General features: G+C 49.1%; 1 protein-coding gene across 1 annotated transcript in view; it reads right to left on the bottom strand.

Annotated features, from left to right (window-relative positions):
* FA2H (fatty acid 2-hydroxylase) overlaps positions 1-25,629 on the bottom strand; it is a 48,869-nt gene that overhangs the window by 11,588 nt on the left and 11,652 nt on the right. Inside the window, exon 2 of the mRNA XM_084755253.1 lies at positions 10,001-10,093. Coding sequence (XP_084611379.1) covers positions 10,001-10,093 — 93 coding nt within the window. The remainder of the gene's footprint in view (positions 1-10,000; positions 10,094-25,629) is intronic.

Here is a 25,629-nt window from a genome sequence, read left to right as displayed (position 1 = left end):
TTTGGGATAACTATATGAGCTTTCTGAAACCCAGTTCCCTCTGCTATAAAACAGAATAATAACAATACCAGTGGAAGGAATTCAGCAGGACGGGGCATCTTAAGCAAGACAGTTTAGTGCTGACTCAAGGATGCCACAACTCAGAGGCAAGAGGGCTGGCACGCATGCCCAGATTTGGGGTGAGCAAGGAGGACTGAGCATATGATCTGGGGTTTGTTCACCAACGCAGCAGACTTGGCTCAGTCGGGAGGCTATCGACACAGGGACCACAGGTTCAGATGTGGCCTTGAGAACAGCTGCAGTCCACATTGCAGAGCGGCTCCTTGACATTGCTCTGTGGACTGCAGAAAGACAAACGCTGATGGCTTAACAGAACACTTGGTTCAGGTCCAGGACTTGCCGTTTCATCTACCCGACCTGCTGTCACCCAGGCACACGTTATACAAACCTCAGCAGCACTCACAGGCTCACCCCCAGAGAAAAGACCAGAGGCTCTATTTAATTTTCAAAATTAAAGATTTAATTTTATGTGTATTAGTGTTTTCCTGCTCTCTCTCTCTCTCTCTCTCTCTCTCTCTCTCTCTCTCTCTCTCTCTCTCTGTGTGTGTGTGTGTGTGTGTGTCTATGTGGTGTGACTATGGAGGTCAGAAAAAGGCAATGGCTCTCCAAAAGTGGAGTTACAGGTGGCTATGAACTGCTCATTGTAAGTTCAGGGAACCTAACTTGGGTCCTGAGCCATCTCTACAGCCCCCAGAAACCCTATTTGCATTTGCAACACACACATATACACACACACACACACACACCATACATACACCACACACACCACACATACTACATACACAAATACACACACCACACACACTACATACACAAATATACACACACCACACGCACACCTCACACACCACATACACTACATACACACATACACACACCACACATACACACACCACACACACACACAAACACACACACAACTTTAAATCATATCTGAATGTGTTCTGACTCAAAGAATACAAGAGTACAATATGCAAATTATATACAGGTTAACATAGACAGATAGTGAAAAAATGTGTCCAAAGTTTTACTCACAGGAATACAGAGCTAAAGAGTTCATAAGAGCCTTTGCCTGTAGGCAACGAGAAGTGCGTGGAGATTTCTGATGACTTAGTGTACTGACTCGGATTAGTCTGGATGCCAAGCAGGAAAGAACAATGAACGTCCAAGTCAGGGGCCCATCTAGCCCTGGCCTTGCTGCGGCCTTGCTGTGAGACCCTGAGCAGGCATCCGTACCTGGCAGAGCCGCTCAGTTTCCTGTATGTAAAGCTGGCAGCCCAATAACCCATAGTCAGAGTGGGGATCTCCAATACAAGAGATCAACCTTCAACAAAGGAAGGTGACCACTGCAGGACAAAGGGTGGCAGTGACAGGGAAGGGAAGGACAGGAGGAACAGGCAAGCCTGGGAGAGAGAGAAAGAGAGAGCCATGCAGTGGTTTGGAAACCTGCCTGCTCGTCCTTTCCTGGCCTCCTTGCCAAAGCTGGCTCAGCCCCAGCAGGTCTCCCAGGACCTGGCCTTCGTGTGCTGAAGCCTCCCTAATGCTGGCGCCTCGGTTTTGCAAAAGGGCATATGGGTTCTGGAACAGGCAGGTAAGGCCGCCAGTCACTCTCATGTTTGTGACCAGGGCAAGAGGTTCAAATTTCACTTGGTTGCTGCTCCCTTCCTCACTGTCCCCTTAACCTCATGCCTGGGTCCAATGGTACCGGGTCTCCAAGTATGTAAAGACGCACACTTTATACCAGGAAAAAGAACAGGAGGAACCTTCTAGCAGACCATGTTACACCTTACCTTGCAGTGGCTTGCAGAGCCTCACCTTAGAAGGACACACGAGAGCTTGAAGCTTAGCCTCAACCTCAACACTCACTGGGCATGTGCTGTGCTGAATGCCAACCACAGTTATGAGAGCTCTGTGTGGCTTCATGCATTTGCTCACTTCTCAGCCTTCCCTGCTGAACAGGGTCTACAATCGCACCTGCCATTGGCAGATGTGATACGGACGTGTTCAGGCTGCCCTGCTGTACCTTCACCATGGAGAACAGTCACCTGAGACCCACAGTATTCCTTGCTCTCAAGTCCTTGGGTTCTAAGACTAATGGAAAAAGCTGTTTACCCCGAGTCCTCTTATCCGTCCCAAGTTTGTTTATGTTTTCTATCTCCTCTGTCCTTTCTTTCTTGCCTTATTTGCTATAATTTTGTATTTTATTTATTTATTTTTAAAAAGACTTGTTTATTTATTATTATGTATACAGGCCAGAAAATCACATTATAGATGGTTGTAAGCCACCATATGGTTGCTGGGAATTGAACTCAGGACTTCTGGAAGAGTAGTCAGTGCTCTTAACCTCTGAGAGACCTCTCCAGCTCCTGTATTTTATTTTTAAGAAATTTAGAACATTTTATTTATTTATATTGTATGCATGTACACGTGTGTGGGTGCATGCATGCCACAGTGGATGTGTGGAGATCAGAGGACAAGTTCTGAGATTCAGTTCTCTCCTTCCCCGTGTGGATTCCCAGGACTGAACTTAGATCGTTTGCAGGAGCCTTTACCTGATCAGCCGTCTTACCCTTCCTGCATTAACTATTTTAAAAACACTTTTACCTTAATAGTTCTATTGGGTTTTAGTGATATCTCTGAATTTTTCCTTCTGGTTGTTACTCTAAGGGCATCTTTTATTTTCTAACTGTCTCAGATGAGACCCCTGGATCTTCCGTGCTCCACATGACACCCATATGCTTGTTTCATTTGCACATTTAATTTGGCCTTAGATATTTTAAGATGGCTCAGAGGGGTGAAGGCACTGATGACCTGAGTTAAAAACCTGGAACCAACATGGTAGAAGGAGATAGCTGACTCCAATTTGTCTTTTGACCTTCACACAAGAGCTGTGGCACATATGTGTACCCCAACAAATACACACAATGAAAAGAAAGCCGCTTATAGCTACCACACAGAGGTGTGGACAGGCAGGCGTATTCTCTCTACTTAGCAAGGGCTCGACACATTTTTTTGGTCTTTTGAGACAGGATTTCTCTGTGCGGTGGTCTGCCTTTTGATGTCCTGTTGCCCATTTGACCTGTACACATGCTTTCAGCCACTGTCTAGGTAGACCAGAAGGCCCTGACACCTTCTACAGAGGTTACTATCTGCAGTCAGTGCGGAGGCTGCTTGTGGTCTGGCTTCTCCTTTTTTTTTTAAAACCCCACACTGCTGAAAAAGTTTCCTTGGTACCCAGACTCTGGAGGCTGATGAAGGCCCTGCCTCTACCCCTGCAAACATCTCTCTCATCGTCAAGGGCCATCAGCAATAATTTTACAATCAGGTCTTTGTCCTGCTATTCCAGGGGCATAAAGTGAGATGCACAGATGTGCAGGCCCACTGACTTTCTCCCTATATTTGGAGTAAATATATCGAGGCCCAGGAGGCCAGGTCTCGAGGTGGAGGAAGCGGTTGGCTGATTGCAGAAATGGGAACCTCCTTATCTCCTCCCATAGGTAGTTTGTTTTGGTGGTTTTTTAAAAAAAATTACATTTAATTTCTTTGTGTGTGTATGCATGCCCGTGTACAAGCTCTTGTGTGAGTGTGTTACAGCGGACTAGCAGAGGTCAAACACGGTCTCCAGGAGCTGGTTTTCTTCCTGTACCATATTGGTCCTGGAGATTGAATTTAGCTTGTTAGGCTTGGCAGCAAATGCCTTCACTGGCTGAGCCAACTCACAGGCTCCTGGCTGTGCATCCTGAGACAGGGTCTTATTATGCTATGCAGCCCTGGATGACCCGGATTTTGTGATGTAGACTAGGCGGCCCTCAAACCTGAGACAATTTTCTTTTTTTTTTTTTTTTTTTTGGTTTTTCGAGACAGGGTTTCTCTGTGTAGCCTTGGCCATCCTGGACTCACTTTGTAGACCAGGCTGGCCTCGAACTCACAGCGATCCGCCTGCCTCTGCCTCCCGAGCTGAGACAATTTTCTTGACTCTGCCTCTCAAACAATGGAGTTACAGGCATACGCTGCCGTATCTGGCTCCTTCCCCTTGTGTGTGGCACCCTCAAAATGGTTTCCCAAGAGCTAGGTCTCCCAGTGCTAGGCCCTAGTTTAGCTGCTACATGCACGCTGGCTCCCCCCCCCCCCCCCCCGCCACCTTTCTTCTTAGTCCTGCTTACTGAAGGGGCAGCATCTTCCCCGGGTGAGAACAGCTGCTCACTTGCTGGTCATTCCCACCGTGGCAGCTGGGGTACAGCTGATTGTGAGGAGGAGTAAGGCACGCTGACCGCCTACACACACTCATTGCTCGTTCCTTCCTCACACACTTCCTTGGCCCCCTGCCCTCCCATGCAAGTGGCTTTCTTCTTCCTCTGAGCTGGCCCCTGGTCCAGTCCTCCCACTCTGTGCTGCCTAAAGCTCGGGGCACAGGGGAAGTCACCGTAAAGGTCTAGAACTACTGTAGGAGGTCGATGGAGGCAAAGGAGAGAAAAACAGGGCACAGATCATGCCTCCCAGGCATCTGGGGACTTCTATGGCCACCCTCACTTTGAACCCGTGGGACCTGATTCGCAGAACAGGCAAGTCTAGTGCTCAGTGCTGGGCTGCGTGGATGCAGGCGAGTATATGCTCAGAAGCTACTCTGGAGCGGGCAGGTTACTGGGCTGGGACCTTGGCTCGTGGGCCATAGACCTGAGCAACAGGCTGGGCCTGGGATGCAGATGCAAGTCAGGGAACGTCTAGGCCAAGCATCTTGTGTACTCTGTGCCCTTCCCCAAACACAGCTCTGCCCCTGCCCAGCCAGGAAGGGGGAGGGTGCTCCTGGCTATGCCAGGAATGCAGCTGGGAGCAGCATGCAGCAGAAGGAAAGGGCAGCCTGGTGTGGGCAGAGGACCTGCTGCCAGGGTGCGGAGGGGCTGCCTCTGCTTTCCTTCTTGTTCTCCAGATCACCTTCCTCCTGGGCAGCACAGGGACCAGGTGGCACGGACCACTCCTCTGGGGCTGCTTCAACCTACCAGCAAGCGCTCAGCAGCTACTTCTCTGCAGGGGAGCAAGAGCAAGAGGTGGCAGCTGCCGCGTGTGCCAGTGGCTCCTCCAACTACCATCAGCTCAAGCAATCGTTTAAAGAAATGTCCACCCAGACCCCAGGGCATCTGCTCCAGGACAGCTTTCTGAGCCACGGAGGCATAGAAAGCAGCAGGCCAGTGGGGAGAGACTCCAACAGACAAAAAGCTCCCTGGGGCTGGGGGCGGGGTATCCTGGCTGCCTTTTCTATGCCCTAGTGATAAACGATACTGGGGTCTGGCCCTATACTCATTATCCTTTGCAAGCTTTAGTCTTCAGGTTGGGGCTGTGATAACCTCATATTACAGGTGAGAACACTGAGGGTCGGCTGCTTGGCCACGGATGCTAGGGTTGGACCTAACCCTGAGCATGGAGCTCAGAACCTGAGTTCTGGGCACCTGGGGACGCAGACCACCAACCAGTGAGATCAGGGGCTGTGGATTCCTCAGCACAGAGATGTGGAGATTCCACAGCAGTGCCCAGCGTTAGCTGGAGCACAAAGCAGGCTGGCTGTGGTCCTGCCAGGACCGCTGCAGACCTCTCCTGATCAGAAGAGGTGGGACAAACTCAAGGCCACTGAGGTAGCTCTGGACCACCTGACTTCTCTTCTGGTACTCCATGTCTCTCCACGGAGGGGACATGGATTCTGGGCAGAGTACCCAGAGATGAGCCAAGCTAGAGCTCACAGTCAGGTCTTATCATTTGGACCCAAGTCCTTGTCGACTTGCATTAGAACCTCCAAGGAGTCGAGCCCAGCTGCCTAACGTCAACCCTGAGTAGCTCTAGAGCCCCTGGAACTCTCAATGTTAAAGGCTATATGTGTGATACTGAGGTCAGGGTAGGTCCTCAGGGGAACTCACCCCCTTTGTGTGTATAGATGCCCATGTGTGTTTGTATGTGTCTGTGCACGCACATGTGTGAGTACAAATGCACCTATGTGCATATGTGTGCAGAAGCCAGAGCTAGGTGTCTTCACATTATTTATTCATTCATTTTTTTTTTTTACTCACTTTGAGACAGTCTCTCACTGAACTTGGAGCTTTACTGATTGGCTAGACTGGCTGGCCCACAAGCCCCAACTGTCTCCTTCTCTCCAGCGCTGAGGTTACATATGCATATATGTAGGTGCTGGGAATTGAACTTGGGTCTTCATGCTTCTGGCAGGCATGTTAATGACTTAGCCATCTCCCCAGCTCTGCCAAATGCATTTTGATTGCTGTTAACTGGCTGGCTGGTTTTTTTTTATATGACTCTTAAGGGAAAAGGGTAGCTAGCCTACATCTACTGACAGCGTTGCCTAGGTGAAGGAAGCTGATTATGCTGGAATCTGGCTTAACTTGAGGCAGGATGAGGAAGAAGGCGTGGCCGCTCTGGAGACGCCTCCAGAACCTGTTTGGTTTTCTCCTTCCTCTCAGTCACTCCCCTCTCCCAGTCATGGGGCTCAGAAAGGACTCACTTTGGGCCAGATGAAAGGTGGAAGGGGGTTTCAAGATACACAGAAGGTAGTTCAGAGAAAGGAGCTCATTAAGTACGGTCAGCTAGGCTAACCACTGTGCGGAATGTTTACCTGTGCCTCATCTGTGCTTAACATGCCAGTCAGGCTGCTTACCTGCTGGCCTCCCAACATTGGCAGAAGACTTCAGCTCTACTCTCAGCTTTGGATCCTGGCATTTGTTTGTGTTTAGTTGGTTGGTTGACTCTGTTTGTTTGATTTTTTTTTCTTCTTCTTCAAGACAGGGTTTCTCTGTGAAGCCCTGGCTGTCCTGGAACTCACTTCATAGACCAGGCTGGCCGTGAGCTCAGAGATTTGCCTACTTCTCCCTCCTAAGTGCTGGGATTCAAGGGGTGCGCCACCATTCCTGGCTGGCTCTTGTCATTGTTAGCAGGAGCAAGTCAGAATACAGATGATTCATGAAAAATGCTTGGCTCAAGTATGAACTCAACAGCAAAATGACTAACTTAGTCAGCCACGATGGTGCACACCTTCAAGCCCAGCAATCAGAGAGGCAGAAGAAGAGGCAAGTGGAACTCCGTGAGTTCAAGGTTAGCCTGGCCCACATAGAAAGCTCCAGGACAGCCAGGACTACATAGTGACAGTGTGTCTCAAAAAGAAAACAACCTGAAGCTGCATTAATTTGGTGTTCACTTTTTGTCTCCGTATGCCTTGGGGAAGAGCCTCAGCAAACCCCTTAAATCCCATGTGCTCTGCCTGCCTCCTGGGAGGCTGGTACCCCCACCCGCCTCCAAAATGGACCGGGTACAGAAGGCAAACAAGGGAGGGCTCTGAAAAGAACAAGGTGAGTAGTGTAGAAACAAAGCAGGCTGAAGGGAGGAGGTGTGGCCAGAAGTCAAGAGTGATGTGAAGGGCAACTGTGGTCACAGGCAGCCTGGGTTCTAGAAAACAGAGACGTGCAAGTGGGAAGGAGCAGTAGCCTAGGTTTTCTGTTTGCTTGTTTTTTTTTTTTTTTGCCTCCTAAGGAAGCCTGTGTCCTACTCAGCTGAGAGAGTCAATGGGTAATCTAGATCATTCTGGTAAAATTCCACAGAGCCTGACAGTCAGGTGGCCCTCACCTCTGACGGTGCGGCACCAGAGTCTCTTGCTTTTTGCCCCTTTCTGCTGCCTTTTCAGAGTCTTCTGCTCCCAGCCCAGCAGGATCAGCCTAGTTTCTCCTCACTCTTCTCAGCCTGACCCACTTGGCTCCCCCACCTCTAGGGCCAAGGAAGCTGGGCCCTGGCAAGCCCGTGGCAGCACCCAGGGGGGTCCACCTTGAGTACAAAGCAAAGGAGTCCCACCCATGCAAACTCACCCCTGGCCTGCTGACCCTCTGTGGGGGAGACAAGGCCACTGCCTTGTTGGTGCCTTTCCGCAGCTTCTCAAGACAGACCCACCCTGACTGAGTCAGAAACAAACAGGGCTGGAAGCTCTTAGAGTCGCTTCCTTCCCAAAGAGCTGGGGAACATTCAGGTGGTGAGACAGTGGGAGAACTCTTTTGGAAAGAGAAGAGAAAAAAATAAAAAGAAGAGAAGGAGAAAAGAAAGTAGAAGAGGGGAGGTCAGAGCACTGTATACCCTACCTAGAAAGCTTGGCACTCTGCGGTTTTCCATGTTGGTTGAGGGTCAGTCTTGAACCACAGCTCAGGAAGACCATAGGGGAACCTCTCCAGAGCAGATGGTGAAGTGTGTATGTGTGTGTGTGTGTGTGTCCTGTCCCCAACTTGTAAACCACAGCAGCTTGCTCCTGAGAGGCTGTGTACACTGCCACATTGATGTAGCCCCAGTGAGCTCTCTTTACAGTACGTTCTTCCCAAGAGGTAAGCCCTAAGCCAGTCTCAGCGGTGCTGGTTAAGAGGACTCGTGCCTAGAGTACTGGCTACTCATAGCCCTGAATAAAGACACATTGGCTCATTCCTGGTCTTGACCCAAACCCTTGTCCTCATCAAAGCCCCTCCTGTTCCCAGGCTAAGTCCTGACTCTAGCTCCCAAGGTCCTTGACACACTCAAGTGGCTGGCTCCTCATTTGTTCTGCCCATGTGAAGAGCAATCCTAAGTCACTCCAAATTGCTAGAGAAGCCTATTTGTACTATGTACCCTGCTCCTCTTATCTCTACCTTGGGCAAGCCCTATGCTGGTGATAAGTAAGTATGGTCTCTTCAGGAATGGGAGCCAGAAAGCGGATTCCAACAAGCCGATGAAAGGTTCCAACAAGCCGATGAAAGGTTTTCCACGTGACCTGGGCAAGCTTTTACTCTTGCGGACCTATTTTTCTCTTGGTCCCATGGCTCTATGGAGGGACTAGGGGCATGGAACGATTTTCCAGCCTCTCAAGCTTGATGCACCACGTTTTTGTCGGAGCTCATCCCACTACAGACGGGGGATATATCTGAGTCCAGGGGCCACAGCTTTGAGCATCCTGGTTAAAGTGGCCCAGCAAACAACCAGCTATGGAAAGCTCCTTTGAGCCATGTCTCTTCTCGGTCATCTGTTACTTGGAATGCTTCCTGCATTTCCCCATGCTGCCACAACTGCTTTGAGAAGGAAGAGGTAGCTGTTCTATTTGTTTCTGTGCCTCTGATGCCCCTTGTGGTCAGGGGACACACAGGTCAGGTCCTTGGAGACAGTGCACACTCATGTCTAGTCCAAGAAACAGTGCTGTGATCCAAGATGAAGGGACGTTATTTCTAACGTGTGAGCGTGGCTCTCACCTGAGTCCCTCTAGGAGATTCAGCTTTCCTGAGCTCTCTAGGGAGCCCCCCAGCTTTCCTGAGCTCTCTAGGGAGCCCCCCAGCTTTCCTGAGCTCTATAGAGAGCCCCCCAGCTTTCCTGAGCTCTATAGGGAGCCCCCCAGCTTTCCTGAGCTCTCTAGGGAGCCCCCATTCCATTTCTTCAGGGCTCACCTCAGAGCAAATAGGATCTGTGTGGTCTCTACACTACAAAAGAAGCTGGTTGCCAAGACTTTGCATACACCTTAGCTTTCCCCGGCCCTATCTGCCACATAACCTTTGCAAGTACCATGGTTCTTTACCCACAAGGGTCTCCCCTGGGTGACCATACATGCCAGGAGCAGATTTGCCATGTACGCTGGCCAGGGTGGGTATGTCAGCCCTGTCATTGTTCCCTTTCTAACTTCAGGGTTCCTGAAGGGAGACCCATCTTATCCATCTTATCCCAGGTTACTTGGGATGGGTTTCTTGCCGAGATCTCATGTACCATTTACCCCAGCTTCCCCCCAGAAAGTCCTCCCCGACGCCCAGCCCCCAACACCTGCAGCTGGGTTTGCTGCCCCAGGTCACACTTGGGCATTGTGAGTACCAGCGTCTACTCTTCATCTGCCCTGCCACACACCCTTCCCCTCCCCCAGCAACCCCGATCACCCCCAACATCCTGGGCCAGCTACCTTGTCCCAGTCCACCACTTTGAACTGTGGCTCAGTTGCAGGGTCTGTCTTCTGAGCTTCTGTAGAGGACACAGCACCATTCTCTATGGGAGCCTGGAAAGAGAAGATACAAAAGTATTCACAGGACGAAGGCAGAGAATGGAGCTCCCAAATGCCCAAGTGAGAGAGCTAGGAATGGGGTGGGGAGGGGGGCTGGGGGGGCCTGGGTGGGACTGGGGTGGGTGGAAATCAAGGACATCAAGTACTTTTGCGATCAGAGACACTGGTGTGGGTGTCATTATTCTTTGTACTTCTCTCTTACTGAACAAAAATGAAAGATGCAGAACAATCTGGAAGAGTAAAGCTAACTATAAAGAAAAGGCAGAGTGGCTAAGGGTAACTGCCAGGTCCGGCAGGTGTCAGGCAAACCAGGGCACAGAGAGGCACCAAGGGCACCTGGTAGGGCTCACGGTGCCACTCCTGATGATGCCGCCCTCTTTCCCTTCCTCTCTGCCTGGTTACTCAAATTCGTGTGGGTCACAGGCTTGCCCATGTGATCACAGTGGAGAAAGGCAGCTGGGAGCCAGGGAGACTGGTCCTCCAGCAATCGCCTGTCAGCCAGTGGTCACATGTGGGGCAGAACTAGCTGAGGTGTGCCCAAGTGGGCTCAAGGTTAATTTAAACTAGCAAAGAGGTAAAGCCAGAAGGAGGTGGAATGTGCTGGGAAAATCACACAGCTTCAGCTGGCTTTGACGTCATGTGGGGCGAGGCTTGCCAGAGCAGGTTTGCAGGGAAGTAGAACCCCATGCTTCCCTGTAGGAAGGGCAGGGACAGACCTTGCCAGTGGGGCCTTCCTGGGACCCTGTGCCCCCAAACAACCACAGTTCTCGTGACTCTGGGAAGCAAGATGTTATTGTCAAGAGGCCTAGGTGCTCTGAGCAGGCACCTGGGGTTTCTTTTTACTTTCCCTCATAGTATGTGGCCCACATTAATCCTTACGTCACTGTGCAGCTCAGACACACCTCAAACTCCCCACTGTCTGTCTCAGCCCCCCACCCCCAGGACTGGGATTACGGGCCTGCACCACCACTCCCAGCATCATTGGGGTTTGCTACTATGCTTACATTTTTCTTTCCAGTAATCCTAAGAGAACTTAATGGTGATGGTGACCATGTTGGCATTTTCTGGGGAATACCAGAGAGGCAACCCAAAAGTAGGTTTCTGCAGTCTTACTTTTTGTCATTTTGGGGTTATCAGGATAATACCTGCGTGTACACACACACACACACACACACACACACACACACACACACACACACTACACACACACAGGCATATATATACATTTTTTACCATATATGTAAATACATATAGAAGGGCAAACTCTTTTTTGCTTGTTCATTTGTTTTGTTTTTCTTTTTTTTCTAAAGATGTACTTAATTATTAAGTTCACAGTGTTTTGCCTGAATATACACCAGAAGAAGGCACCAGATCTCATTATAGATGGTTGTGAGCCACCATGTGGTTGCTGGGAATTGAACTCAGGACCTTTGGAAGAGCAGCCAGTGCTCTTAACCTCTGAGCCTCTCCAGCTGCTATGTATACATTTTTATCTGAGACAGAGTCTTGGCTTTGCATCCCAGGCTGGTCTCAAAATTACCATTCTCTGACCAGCAAACTACAATCACAAATGCTGGGATTGCACATATGTACCACTACACACAGCTTCCATACCTGAGTTTTTAAAATAACAACAACAACAACATCAATAATATTTCGATTTTTGAGACAGGGTTTCTCTATGTAGCCCTGGATGTCCTGTAACTCACTCTATAGACCAGGCTGGCCTTGAACTCACAAGATATTTGCCTGCCTCTGCCTCCATAGTGCTGGGATTAAAGGTGTACTCCACCACTGCCTTGACAAGGCTGTTTCTTTTTTTTTTTTTATTGATTTATTTATTTTACGTATATGAGTGCTCCGTTTTTATGCACACCAGAAGAAGGCATTATATAGAGCCACCATGTGGTTGCTGGGATTGAATTTAGGGCCTCTGGAAGAGCAGCCAGTGATCTTAACCACTGAGCCATCTCTCCAGCCCAGGATTTTTGTTTTGTTTTGTTTTTTGAGACAGGGTTTCTCTGTGTAGCCTTGGCTGTCCTGGACTCACTTTGTACACCAGGCTGGCTTCAAACTCACAGCGATCCTCCTGCCTCTGCTTCCCGAGTGCTGGGATTAAAGGCGTGCGCCACCACTGCCTGGGCCAGTTGTTTCATTTTTAATTATGTGTGTGTGTGTGGGTATATGTACATAAGTGCAGTTCCTGCAGAGGCCAGAAGAGGGCATCAGATTCCCCCAGGAGCTGGTATTTGTGAGCTGTCTAATTTCGGTTCTGGCAAACCCAGGCCCTCTGCAAGAGCAGTGTGCAATGCACTCTTTTTTTTTTTTTTTACATTTTTTTATTAATTTATTCATATTACATCTCAGTTGTTAGCCCATCCCATGTATCCTCCCATTCCTCCCTTCCTCCCACTTCTCCCCTACTCCCCTCCCCTCCCCTAAGTCTGTGTCTGAGGGGGACCTCCTCCCCCTGAATATGCTCATACGGTATCAAGTCTCTCCTTGGTGACCTATTATCTTTCCTCTGAGTGCCACCAGGCATCTCCATCTAAGGGACATGTTCAAATATGGGGCACCAGAGTTTGTGTGAAAGTTAGATCTCCTTCTCCACTCAACAGTGGAGAATGTTCATCGGCTAGTCCGGGTAGGGGTTCAAGGTTTACTGCCTATTTTTTCCTTGGCTGTTGCCACAGTGTGCAATGCACTCTTAACCATTGGGCCAACTCTCCAGTCCCTTATGATTTTTTTAAAAAACAAAGCATCTTAAATGCTCTTCATTTGGGCAGGTGAGCACAACGTGTGGCTCCTCAGGTACATGGGTTATGAGTTGAAATGTCTGTGGACGCTGCTCCTCAACCAATAATATCTCAGTTGTGAAAAAAAAGTCATTTGAAGTAGGAAGACCCACTTCTAATCCGGATCTCTGTAGGGAGATACACCTTTAATCTGGATCTTTTGAAGTGGGAAGACACACCTTTAATCTGAACCACACTTTGTTGCTGGCAATCTATATATAAGGTCATGGAAGAATTCTCTCTCTCTCTCTCTCTCTCTCTCTCCCTCCCTCCCTCCCTCCCTCCCTCCCTCTCTCTCCTTGCCTCTGTGCTCTCACTCCTTCTAGCAAGCCCATTCCTTCACTGGCATCAGCGCCTACTTCTTTGGGATTCTAGTGTCTACTGAAGACCAGCTGAGACATCCAGCCTCATGGACTTAACAACTACTGGATTAATGAACTTTCCATTCATAAGCAGCCATTGTTTAATTATCTGAGCCACATCCTATAAATGATTCTAATAAATCCCCTTTAATATATATTTATATCAAATTACACACACACACACACACACACACACACACACACACACACACACCTTTTCCCCACGTATTCTATCCCTTCTCTGTACTGCAGTCCTACCCACTAATCTTTATAACTGAAGACAAAAGGATGATCTTAGCTGGAAGAGGTTTTCATACATGGTATCATTTAATATTTTTGTCTAAGCTACACTCTTTAGACTCTCAGAGAAATCTTATACAGAACTTATTGGGGCCACCCACCTGACAACCCGTGGAAACAGAAGGAAGGCACAAAGTATTCCACTATCTGACTCATGTTTCCAGTCTTTGGCACATCGTCTCTTATGCTCTTACTTCCTGCTTCCATGTCCTGGAAATCACCCTTGGGTCCTCCCCTCTGAGGCTGCATAATTTCTCCTCCTTCCACCTAACAGGCCCACACACATCTGAAGAGACCCAATGTTTCCATCCCATGCCATCTGCCTTTCCCCCAGGCTCTCCCCTCCCCCATAGAAGAGGGTCTCTAAGCATGCTGTTGGGTCCATGTTTGTCTCCCAAAGAACATGTGGTGGCCACATGTAGAACCAAGCAGAGCTGTACCCGCCTCTCATGAACCTCTTTTCTGACCATGGCAACTGAGCAAACATCTAAACTTTTGACCACCAATTTATCAGCTCGTTCCCTCACTTTATTGAGCCCTGGAGCCTTTCTTAGCAACTTCTTTGTTGGCATGGGGTTGTAGGGTACTATATTCTATATTGAGTATATATCATATTTTATAATTATGGAGGTTATATAATTATATAATGACATATAAATATACAATTATAGATTGTAATGAATAATCTTCATTGACAGATTCTCTAGATGTAGTCTTACCATGAGAACACGTCTCTGGGGTTGTCTATGACAGCGTTTTCAGAAATATAACAATCAAGGATGTCTGACTTTCTGATACTGCAACACGATCTTGTCATGGACCTCAGACACACCTGGGTTTAACTAAGGAGGGGAATCCTCATTATTAATATGATGGCCCCCATCCTGAGAGCCAGCGTGACAGACTGAATAAAAAGGACTAGAGCAGCCATCTCTCTTCGCTTCCTGATGGTAGAAACAAGGTTGACCAGTTGCCTCTAACTCTCACCACTATGCTTTTCTTACTGTGACGAACCAAATGAAGCTCTCCTTTTTTTGAGTTGCTTTTTTTTCAGATATTGTTCACAGCAAAGAGAAAAGTAACACAGAGGGGAGGTGAACCCGCTTTGCACACAAAAGTTGTGTGGTGAGGACAGGGACATGTAGTACAGTGACTCAAATGGGTTGGTGCGGACTCTAGATAGATGCTACAAGAGGAAATACACCAATTGTTCACTCTGAACCAATTCTAAGGCTCTAGTTGAAAAGTTATTGGAAGTCCAGTTTTACATAGAGATGGTGGCTACAAATGGACAAAATTGTTAAGGCGTTTCTGTTCAGTTCAGAACATATTCTGTTTTAAGTGAGAGAAGTGGAGGGGCAACTTCCCTGGGGTCCTGTTCTTCCTAAGAACCAGGAGGTGGGGCATGTCCTCACAAGGAAGTGTGACGCCCTAGCCTGCATGCCAGCATGGAGTAGCCAGTGGTTCTTTCCAGAGAGTTCTTTTGAGTCATAGACCAGTCCCACAGTGAGGGCTGACTATGGAAGCACACTGACCATGAAGGCTGAGCAAAGAGGGGTAAAGTGATCTCTTCCTGTCTTTTTTTTTTTTTCTGTTGCTTCCCTAGCCTGATCAGACCTCGAAGAAGCCTGGACACCATCAGGCAGTGTTGTCACGAGCGATATGCTTTCAACAATTCTTGGAGTGATCCCATGAACAAAGAACTTCATGGGTGGCCTTACGGGACAACAGCCTTCACTGTCAGAGGCCCAAATTAATATTGTAAGACTTAACAGGCATCCAACATGGGAAGAGACTCCAGAGAAAGCTCCAGCCGGCCACCCAGTGACATCGCCTACAGTAGGCATATTCTAGGCTGGACATGTTTCCTCAGCATGCCTTTTATTACTAATCTTCTCAAGACGAGCTGTGAGATCCCAGAGGGTCTAGAAAGCCCTTTCTACTTGTGAACAGAAGACCCCTGGGATGAGGTTCTCCTGATCCCATTCCTAGGGGGTCCAGGAGCTGAGACCTGCCAGCGGCAGCCTTCAAGCATGCCACACTTGTAGCCCTGGACCGTGTTTCCCAGGCTAGTGTTTATCCTGCAGTCAGGTTGGGCTCATTCTTGCATTCCACAAGCAAACACCATCCATGAATCACAAGTGTGCAAAGGTCACCCCAGGGGAATAGGTACGGCCCTAACTTTAAAAGCCTTTAAATTTTTATTTATTTATTTATTTTGGGGTGGGGGGAGAAACTTCCACAATGCGTTTAGAAGACTCTCTGAGAGGGAAGCCAAAGGGACTTATAAAGCAATAGAGAATCCCAAAGCCAAGAAAACTGTTCTGGTTGATGCCCTTAGACTGGACAAGTTTCAGTATTTGGGGAGGAAGGTGAGTAATTTTGTAGTCAGACTTATATTGGCTTTCACAAGAATGATTAACACAAATGCTAAATGAGCGTGCCCTGACAGAGTGTCCTTTCTACGTGTGTTATGTGACGACAGCCTTTCACCTGTGCCATGGGATGACAGCTTTCTTCTTTTGGGGGAAAAGACGATTGAGGAGGGGTCGTGCTATCAAGTCCAGGCTGGACTTGAACTCAGCATCTTTCTGCCTTAGCTCCTGACTGCCGAAAACACAGGCACTGCCACCATGCCTGGGAAGTAACCACTTCCTCATAGGATCTACCTGAGGGACACGAGACAGTCATTTCCAAATTCTCTGTGGGAAAATGCACAGATGCTTAGGGATGGAAGCATCCCTCCCTCCCTCCTTCTCCCCCCTCTATTTATTTGTTTGTTTGTTTGCCTGTTGATTTCCTCTCAAGCTAGAATGTGAGATCCTCAAGGTGGGGTCCAGGATGGCCGCGTCCACTGTGAGGCACAGGCCCCAGGATGGCACTCAAATACTTGCTGAATGAGAGGACTCAGAGGAGGGTTTGTATGTGGGCAGGGTGGCAAGAGAAGACTGCTCCAGTGCCTTCCACAGGCTGCTTTTCCTTAGAAAGAGAAAGACGGCTACAAGGAGTCATCAATGCAACCTGGCATAGGCGGACACTGTACTTTCCCAGCTAAGAGTCACTGGACCTGCTGGGCAGTACACTGTGGAGAGTGAGGTGTGCATTTGGATCCTTAAATCCTCCCAGGCACAGTCTGAGGCTACGTGGGAGAGTAGCCTGCAGACAGCGCACCTGCCACAACTTCTCCCAGCTCAGTGCTAATCACTGGCTGGTCACGAGGTGTCACTTGCTCTTGCCTGGTGGCAGCAGCCCTGCTCACATCTCTGGGCCTCCCTCCCCAGCCAGCTGTCTCACATCATTCAGCCCCATTGGACCCAAATGCACAGAGCCCCTGGCAGGTGTTCACTGGAAGCCCTGACGTTTCCAGACAGCCCCTCCCATACACCTGTCTCTTGGTGACAGCCCAGGATAAGGGGAGAAGGTAAGGCAGCCTCTAGTTTGCTATACCCAGTCAGTTCCAAGTCCCAGTGCCCACTGGCTGTGGCCTCCATGTCTTCCTCCTGGAACGGGAAGCCAGTTCCCTGTGGTAAGGGCACCCCAACCCCCTGCTGCCATCCACCGAGGCTATGCAGGTGTGGCCCACGGCTCAGACTCCCTTTGTTCATAGACAATTTCCTTGCGGCAACAGTCTTTGCTTCCACAAACTGAGACACGCTTGCATGGATTCTCCCCAAAACTGGAGCCACCAAGAAGCAACTCTGTGTATGAGTTATGTTTCCCATTGCTTTGCTAAGATAGCTGACAAAAGCAAGGGCTTGCTTCGGCTCACGGTTTGTGGTTTCATTACCTCAGGGTGGGGAAAGCATGGCAGGAGAAGCTTCCAGGTCACACTAGACAGACAGTCAGGAAGCGGAGAGCGATGGAAGGATGCTGGTGCTCAGCACGCTTTCTCCATTTTACTCGGTGACACCAACGTTCAGGGTAGGTCTTCTCAGATTAGTTAGATCTTTCTGGAAATATCTTCCCCTCCCCCCAGGTGTTTCCAGGGTGATAGCCCTAAATCCCATCACGTGGTCATGAAGACTAAGCATCGCTCTCAGACGAAAGCATGAGTTACCCCTGGCTATAAGCATCACAAGCATCAGCACAGAGGGAAGGAAGGCAGTGAAGACAGTGCTAATTGCGCGCGCCGTGTCACGTGACCTTGAGCTCACAGAGAATGATGGGATGAACAGACTGTAGAGACACAGAGGGCCATGTCCTGTGATTGGTGGGGGGGGCGGTGGTGGGTGCCTATCTCTTCATGCTCTATGAATTCTAAGAAGATTCAGAAAGCTACCTTTTTTGTTTGTTTGTTTTTCGAGACAAGGTTTCTCTGTGTAGTCTTGGCTGTCCTAGACTCGCTTTATAGACCAGGCTGGCCTTGAACTCACAGCGATCCTCTTGCCTCTGCCTCCCGAATGCTGAGATTAGTGGTGTGCGCCACCGCACCTGGCTTAGAAAGCTACCTTTTTATCTGAGATTTCTAGAATTTTTTTTCTTTCCCCCACTTTCTTGTGTATGATCAAAAAATGCTCTACTGAGTCCCAGCCCTGGACTTGGATTTTTAACAAATTCTGTGGTCCAAATTGACATGACACGCATGGATAGAAATACAGCCCTTGGTGTGACTGTTGGAAAACTCCTAAGTACGAGCTGCTGAATGTGGGTGCCTCGTTCATTGAGAAGGAGGGGCAGGGATAGCCAAGAACAGGAATTTCGTTCCTCCCCAAATTCCCAGAATGAAGAGATGAATCTAGGTGGGGAGGCTGGGCTGCACCCACGGGGAACAGGCCCTGTGTGGGTGAGGTAATAAGCTGGCATTTGAAAGGAGACCCTGGGATGCCTCCTCCCTCCAATACAGGGTGACAAGGATCAACTACAAGAGGGAGCCGAAGCTAGGGGCATAGCATGGTGGTAGATGGTCATTTTTACTTGTGTTCCTTCCCTTGTCTCTTGGGAAGGAGCCACAGGCCATACACCAAGGATGTCGCCTTCAGGGTCTCACTTTCCAGGAGACCGCACCCTTCTCCATTCGTAATCCTCCTAGCCCTCAGCACCTCAGAACTGGACCTTGTTTGGAAGTATGGAATTAAGATGCAAACAAGGAGGGGGTTAAAGTATGTTCTCACGTAACATTCTTACATAACGGGGTGGGGGGGATGCCCATGTAGATAGGCACTACAGAGAGACTGCCAGTGTGAAAATGAAGGCACAGACAAGGAAGACGCATCAAGAAGCCAAGGAAACCCATTCTAATAGAGATCTACCAGAAGTTGGGGTGATCCCCGGAAGGCAACTTCTCACAGCCCTCAGAAGGAACCCACACATGGTAGACAGCTCTAATCGTTAACGCCACATCGCCTAGAGCCATCGGAGAGCAAAGCCTGGATTGAGGAGCTGCCTAAATCACAATGGCCTCTGGGCATGTCTATGTCGGACTGCCCCAGTTGTTAATTAGTACAGGAGGGCCCAGCCACAGTGGGCAGAGCCATTCCCTACGTAGGTACTCTTGGGATGTATAAGAAAGCTAACTAGCCAGGCAGTGACGGTGGTCGCAGCGGTGGTGGTGGTGGTGGTGGTGGTGGTGGTGGCGGCGGTGGTGTCAGTGGCGGCAGCAGGGACCAAGGGGGCTGCGGGGACTGCAGGGGCTGTGGCGGTGCACACCTGCAATCCCAGAGGCAGGCGGATCTCCATGAATTTGAGGACAGCCTGGTCTACAGAGTGAATTCTGGGACAACTAGGGCTACGCAGAGAAACCCTGCCTCAAAAAAACCCCAAGTAAGTAAATACTAAACATGAGCACCAAAACGCAAGCAGCATTTCTCCATGGACTCTGCTTCAAGCTCCTATTTGAGCTCCTGCTCTGACTTCCCCCAAGGATGGGCTGTGTTCTGTAAGGCGAAATTACCCTTTCCTCCCCTAAGTTGCTTTTGGCCAGAGTGGTTTTGTTTTATTTTTTTAATTACAGCAACAGAGATGAAACTAGAACCCTATGACTCCTTTGCCTCCAGAACCATGAGGTTGTACCGTCCTGTTGTCTAAAACCCTTAGTCTGTGACAATTTGTCGTGGGAGCTAGTGGAAAGCCATTAAAGTCTTACTCTCTTGGGATCCAGACCAGGCCCCAGGGAAAGAGGGGGCTCGGAAGTGGTAGAACCACACTGAGGAAGATATTAAGGTTGCTAGGGAGTCAGGTCTGCATCTCATCCAATGCCAAGATGTAAGAGACCTGAGTGTCCTTGTCAGTGCAGCCTCCTTCCCAGCCCACAGTGGTAACCCATGCATAGCTCTTAGAAGGACGTTCAGCTGCTTTCCTTCCTGGCTCAGAAACAGCCTGTTCCCCCGTCTTTAAGGCCTGAGAAGTCACTCCCCAGCTCTCCCCACTTAGAAGTACTGTGCATCAGAGGCAGGCTGTGCTTTGTGAGGTGATAACACACTGCTGCTCTGTTTAATACAAACCTTGCTTTTTGTACCTCCCATCTCCACCCACCCACCCCGCCCCACCCCCGACACCCTGTCCCCGATACATATAGGTCCTGGGACAGCCATGACATCTCCATGGGGAGCTAGCATATCAGTAGTATCAATATACATCTCCCTGAGGAACTGGTGGCATGGTGGGAAACTGAGGACCAGTCTCTGGGAAAGCTGGGGAGAGGCCCTCTTCCGGGGCTTCTTGGAGAAGAGGACTCTGCTCCTGGAGGGACTTACAGGGGTGTCTCCGAACCCCAAGCCAGGGTCCCTGCCTCAGCCCCCAGCACTCTTCCAGGCCCTAGGCCCTGTCTTCCCTAAAGAGGGTGTGCTTGGAGGGAGTATGGGGAGAGAACAGCGAAGAACAACAGAAAGCCTGCGTGCTGCAGCACAGACAAACAAATCCGGCATACAGGCTGTCTGAAAGGAGGCAGTGTATGACGGGGCGGGGGCTGCGGAGGGAGGGGGAAACCGCATAAAGGAATGTTGTTTGAGAAAGCTGGGGCTGGGCACCGAGGGATGGACAGATGTCCTTTTATCCCTCAGCCTGGGTTGTGCTTGAAAACACTTTCTGTGAAATGAGACTGGTGCCCCTGGCCCTGGGTCCAGCTGCCCCCACCCCGGCAGGCGCCGAGGAGGTGGTGGCTCCACACACCTAGCAGTGCACTGTCCAGGGCTGGGTGCAAGGGGCTTTTCTGTCTGGAAAAGCCAAAAGAAAGAAAGAAAGACAGAAGGAAAGAAAGAAAGAAAGGCAGAAGGAAAGAAAGAAAGAAAGAGAAAAGGAAAAACATTGCCAAAACACCCCTACTAGATCTTGTCCATTGCCATGAACTGTTTTGGGGACAGGGGTTTTGAGATAGGGCTAACTTCACAGCTTGGGCAAGCCTTGAACTCACTGTCCTCAGCCTTCTTCAGCATAAGTGACAGGGTCACAGGCTATACCACTATGCAGTATCACGCTATACACTTGATTCTCTACCAAATCTCACCATGGCCTGTTCACATCTGCTTGGCTCCTCTCTGACCTCTGACTTCCACTAGGGAATCAATTCCAAGAGAGCAGTCAGGCAGATGGTGCCTTTGCCCAAGGGATGGCTTACTTGGGAGCTCAGAGGGATCTGTGGGGGCAACTCTCTCCTGGAGGTATGACCTGGGCAAGGTGAGATTGAAAAAGGGGGAGTCTCTGAGGCTTCTGGATCTTTCTTAGTGAAACCCCTCCTCCACTGCAGGAGTAGGATGGGAAGGAACAGAGCCTGAGTTCACAGGAGAACATCAACAGCTTCAGGGAGTCAATGCCTCGGGACATCCTTTTGTACCGCACGGACTACACCCTCTCAAGCCTTTCTCTTCTAGCTTCCTAGGGATCTCTATAGGATATGCTACCATGAGGAGAACACCAGGAAGCCATCCAAAATCTGTGTCACCTCACAGATCCAACACACATGCAAAACAAACTTTGGCTCCATCATGCGACACTCTGAGCTGTAGGGATGGCCCTCTTGACACGGCATCTGACTATTAACTCTTAGTTGCTGTGTGTGTGCAACAATGACCTGTCTTACACCTAAATACCTTGGCTTACTGATTCAGAGAACTCCCATCCGCTCCTTGGCCCTCCAGTCCTTTCCTCCTACAGTGGAGGATATTTTGCTTACAGAGATTGGGATGCCTGTCTTAGGTGCCATGGTTGGTCTGAAGCACACAGGTTGCCATACATCCTAGAAGCCTATGTTTGTTCTCCTCACATTTAACTTGACAACTTCCAGACCCATTCACTATACGTTGCTGAAATCAGACCCTCTAACAGGTGGTGGGAGCCGGTTCCTGGTGGGTGAGTACTTGGGACATTATATGGTCTTTATATTTGCTGGTAACACAGTGTTTTAACTCAAAGGGATGGATTCCTTGAACAGCCCCAGGGGGACGGCTGTCCTGTGAATGGTCTGTCCGACACGGCCATGGTGAGCACATACTGCTGCATATCAAGCAGAGGGGAGAAGAAAGAACCATTCATGGTACTTCAGCGCAGAGACACCACCCAAGAACACAGTCTCCTCTCATCTGGGGACTGCCGTCCCAGAAAGGCCACAGCTCTACACCAATACTGTGCAACAGAACTTTCTGTACTGATGTTTAATGTGCTATAGTAAGCCAGGTGTGGGGGTGTGTGCAATCAATGCCAGCACTTGGGAAGACTTCTGTGAATTAGAAGCCAGCCTGGTCTATATAGCGGGTTCCCATTGAGCCAGGGCTATACAGTGAGACCCTGACTGAAAATTAAAACCAAACCAAACCAGACCAGACCCTGAGAGGAGTTAGCACTTTAAATTTTATCTTAAATAGTGTCTTAGGATTTTTATCGCTGTGACAGAAACACCACGACCCAGAACACCTTGGGGAAGAAAGGGCTTATTTCAGCTTTCAGTTCCACATCACAGTCTTTCACTGAGGGATGTCAGGCCAGGAACTCAAGCAGGGCAGGAACCTAGATGCAGGAGCTGATGCGGAGGCCATGGAGGGGTGCTGCTTACTGGCTTGCTCCCCATGGCTTGCTCAGCCTGCTTTCCTATACATCCCCTACCCAGACCATCTTTCCAGGGGTGGCACTGCCCACTGTGAGCTGGGCCCTCTCACATCAATCACATGTATGGTTAGTGGCTACCATGTTGACAGCAAGCCCCGATCAACTTTTTGAAAAGTTTCGTTGGGATCTTAATCCTAATATGACCCCAGTGGACATTAACTGCCCCTATCCCAAACCCAGTATTGTCAGATCAAGCCACCTACTTGCTCAGGTCGAAACCATTGGTGCCACCCAAAGCCCCTCTGTATTTCAATATTTAAGTCATCAATTAGTTTTAGTGGTGACCAAGACTATCCCAGATTTTCCGTGTTCTCATAGCCAGGCCACCCCACCCCCTAGCACTTGGGCAGCAGGTCTCTAACTCCCTTAAATCTACCACATGGTAGATCAAACTACTTATTTAATGAAGTCTCCTTCCTCAGCCCTCTGCTTAAAGCCTCTCAGTGGCTGCCAGCTGGTCTTAGGATAAGATCTAAATCCCTGATGGTCACCTAAGAGTCCCACCAAGACAGAATCTTCGATGACGTCTCTCTTCTCCTCCCTCCACACTTGCTTCATTTGTGACAGTCCTCTTGGTCTGACCCCAGGCCCTTTGCCCTCGCTGTTCCCTTCAGCTGAAATGATTTTTATGCAGTTATTCTGGAAGCTCCTTTTCAGGGACCGAACACTAACCCTTCAGGGATGCCTTTTACAACTATTTTTATCAGCTGTAGCTGTCACTCTGATTGAAGAGATACTATGGATTCTATCATTCTGCTGTATGTGCAGAGTATTTTTATTTTGTCACAGAGCTTGCCGCCACCTGTAAATTGTTGTACGTCTCTGCACTCACGAAGGCCCCACAGGGAACGAACCCATTGATCTTTTTATCCTGAGCAACAAGCACTGGTGGAAACATCCAGAATGTTTGTGGCTGTAAACAAATAAAAATTGACAGAGAGGGGAAGCAGCTGAGAGAGTCTCTGGGATCATCTGAGGCCTTGGCCAGCCCTGCCTTTGGAACCTGTCCTTCACTGGCCAGGGCAAGTGTCTGAGGCTCAATGTTGCACCACCCAAGTACAGACAGGGTGAGATGAGCAGGTCAGAGTAGACCCCGCCAACCTTGGCCATGAGGAAAGGCAACTCTGCAAACAGAGTATCACTAGTTCTCCAGCCCCTCCAGGGAATGGGTGGTCTTGCTTGAGGAGGTTCAAGTACTCAGAAACTCAAGTGTTAAAAACCATCTACCTCCTTTACGTGGGAGAAACATACCTGCTTCTTGGTAGAGTCTTGGCTACACATTCTGTTTTCCATATCTCATTGCAGCCCCACACACACAGTCCCATGATGGGAGGCAGAGAGCAAGGAAACCACAAGGCTTTAAAGTGAAGACTTGTTCAGACATTTAGACGCAGGTCAGGACGCGTCTTTGAACTTCAGGCCAAGGCTCTGTCCCAGGGAGCAGAAGTGGGGGTACTTGGGTAATATCCACTGAGTAACTCCTTATATCAAGTGCCTTTTGCTGATTCTTTGATAAACCTGAGCTATAACCCCAGCCAAGCTCAGTATTTCACATTTCTCCAGTTCCAGCCTTCCTCTGTCCCTTGGACTTCGACAACAGTAGACTGAAAATATGATGGTGCTCCTGAGTTACATGGGGTACCCGCTACAAACACATACCTTAGGTCTTGCCTCCAGAGAGTCCTGACTTTGTAGGTTTGGAGGATGGTCTGAGAATCAAGCAACCAAAATTCTCATATTCTCTCTCTTACCCTAAGGCATCCTTTAGTTGCATGTGCTTGTACACTCACATGCTATCCTTAACTGGGAGGGACTGTGTTCCAACCCCCACCCCCAGTTCATATCCACACTGACCCTGTGAACAGGACTCTGTTTGGAGACTAGGTCTTTGATATAAGCCACTTAATGAAAGGTCACAGTAGGTCAGGATGGACTCTCACTTCATCAGTGGACTGAAACATAGAGACACAAACACTGGACCACAAGAAGGACTGTGACGATGGAGGCAACCATTGGTAGGTCTACAAGCCAATGATGCCAAGATGGTGGCCCTTCTAGAAGCTGGGAAAGGAAAGGTACAGGACAGATTTGCCTTTGGGGCTTCCACAAGGGACTACTTCTGCTGATATTTTTATGTCAGATGTCACAGGGGTGGTGAGAATACATTCCTGTTGTTTTAAGGCACCTAGAGTGTGGTGCTTTGTGATTCCAACAGTTCTGGGAGAGAAACTAACATGACATCACCAAAAGTGTGGCCCTGTGCTGCACATGACCCTGCCTGTGCTGCTATATTTTATTTTCCTACTCCCTTTAAGAGCGCATCTATACCTGATCCCCACAAGGTGACGACTCAGTGTTCTTCCAACACTTCTCCATGAACAGAAATCAAGCATGCAACACAGCTGAAAGAACCCTACAACATCAAGCCGTCTACATGCTGGGCAAACAGTGTAAACTACCACCGCCCTACATTTCCAGTCCTTTGATTTTCTCAGTACAAAATTGGTTCTAACACCCATCTCTTCGACGAGATTTCCTCATTCATATTCTAGCATCTTTCTTTGCTATTTTGGGATGGGGGGGTCTATCGAAGCCTGTCAACCACCCCAAGCACAGGGATTACAGGTATGTACTACCACAACTCTGAATCATTTGCCTGCTGCCTGGGATGGAACCCTCAGCTCTGTGCATGCTAGGCAAGTGCTCTATCAACGAGCTCCATCCCCAATCCACTATTTGCTCTTTAAAAGCTTGTACAGCTACAGTCATGAAATTCCAACAATATGGCTGCCCGAACAAGACCTGAACAATTCCAGTACCAGTTGACATTCCAACTTAGATGAAAGAAATCTTAAAGACCCTCACCCCTAGTCCTATATAAAGAACCACAAGCACAGTCCACTGCAGAGGGAGGGAGAATTAATCTTTCCCAGACATGAATACAAACAATATTAAGTGGACTCAGCAGGGTGTGTAATTATATTTCTCTCTCTCTCTCTCTCTCTCTCTCTCTCTCTCTCTCTCTCTCTCTCTCTCC

The sequence above is a fragment of the Acomys minous genome (assembly GCF_964271855.1).
Source record: "Acomys minous genome assembly, chromosome: 14".
Taxonomy (NCBI): Eukaryota; Metazoa; Chordata; class Mammalia; order Rodentia; family Muridae; genus Acomys; species Acomys minous.
Note: the sequence above shows the minus strand (reverse complement) of the source record. Positions and strands in the feature narration are given on the sequence as shown.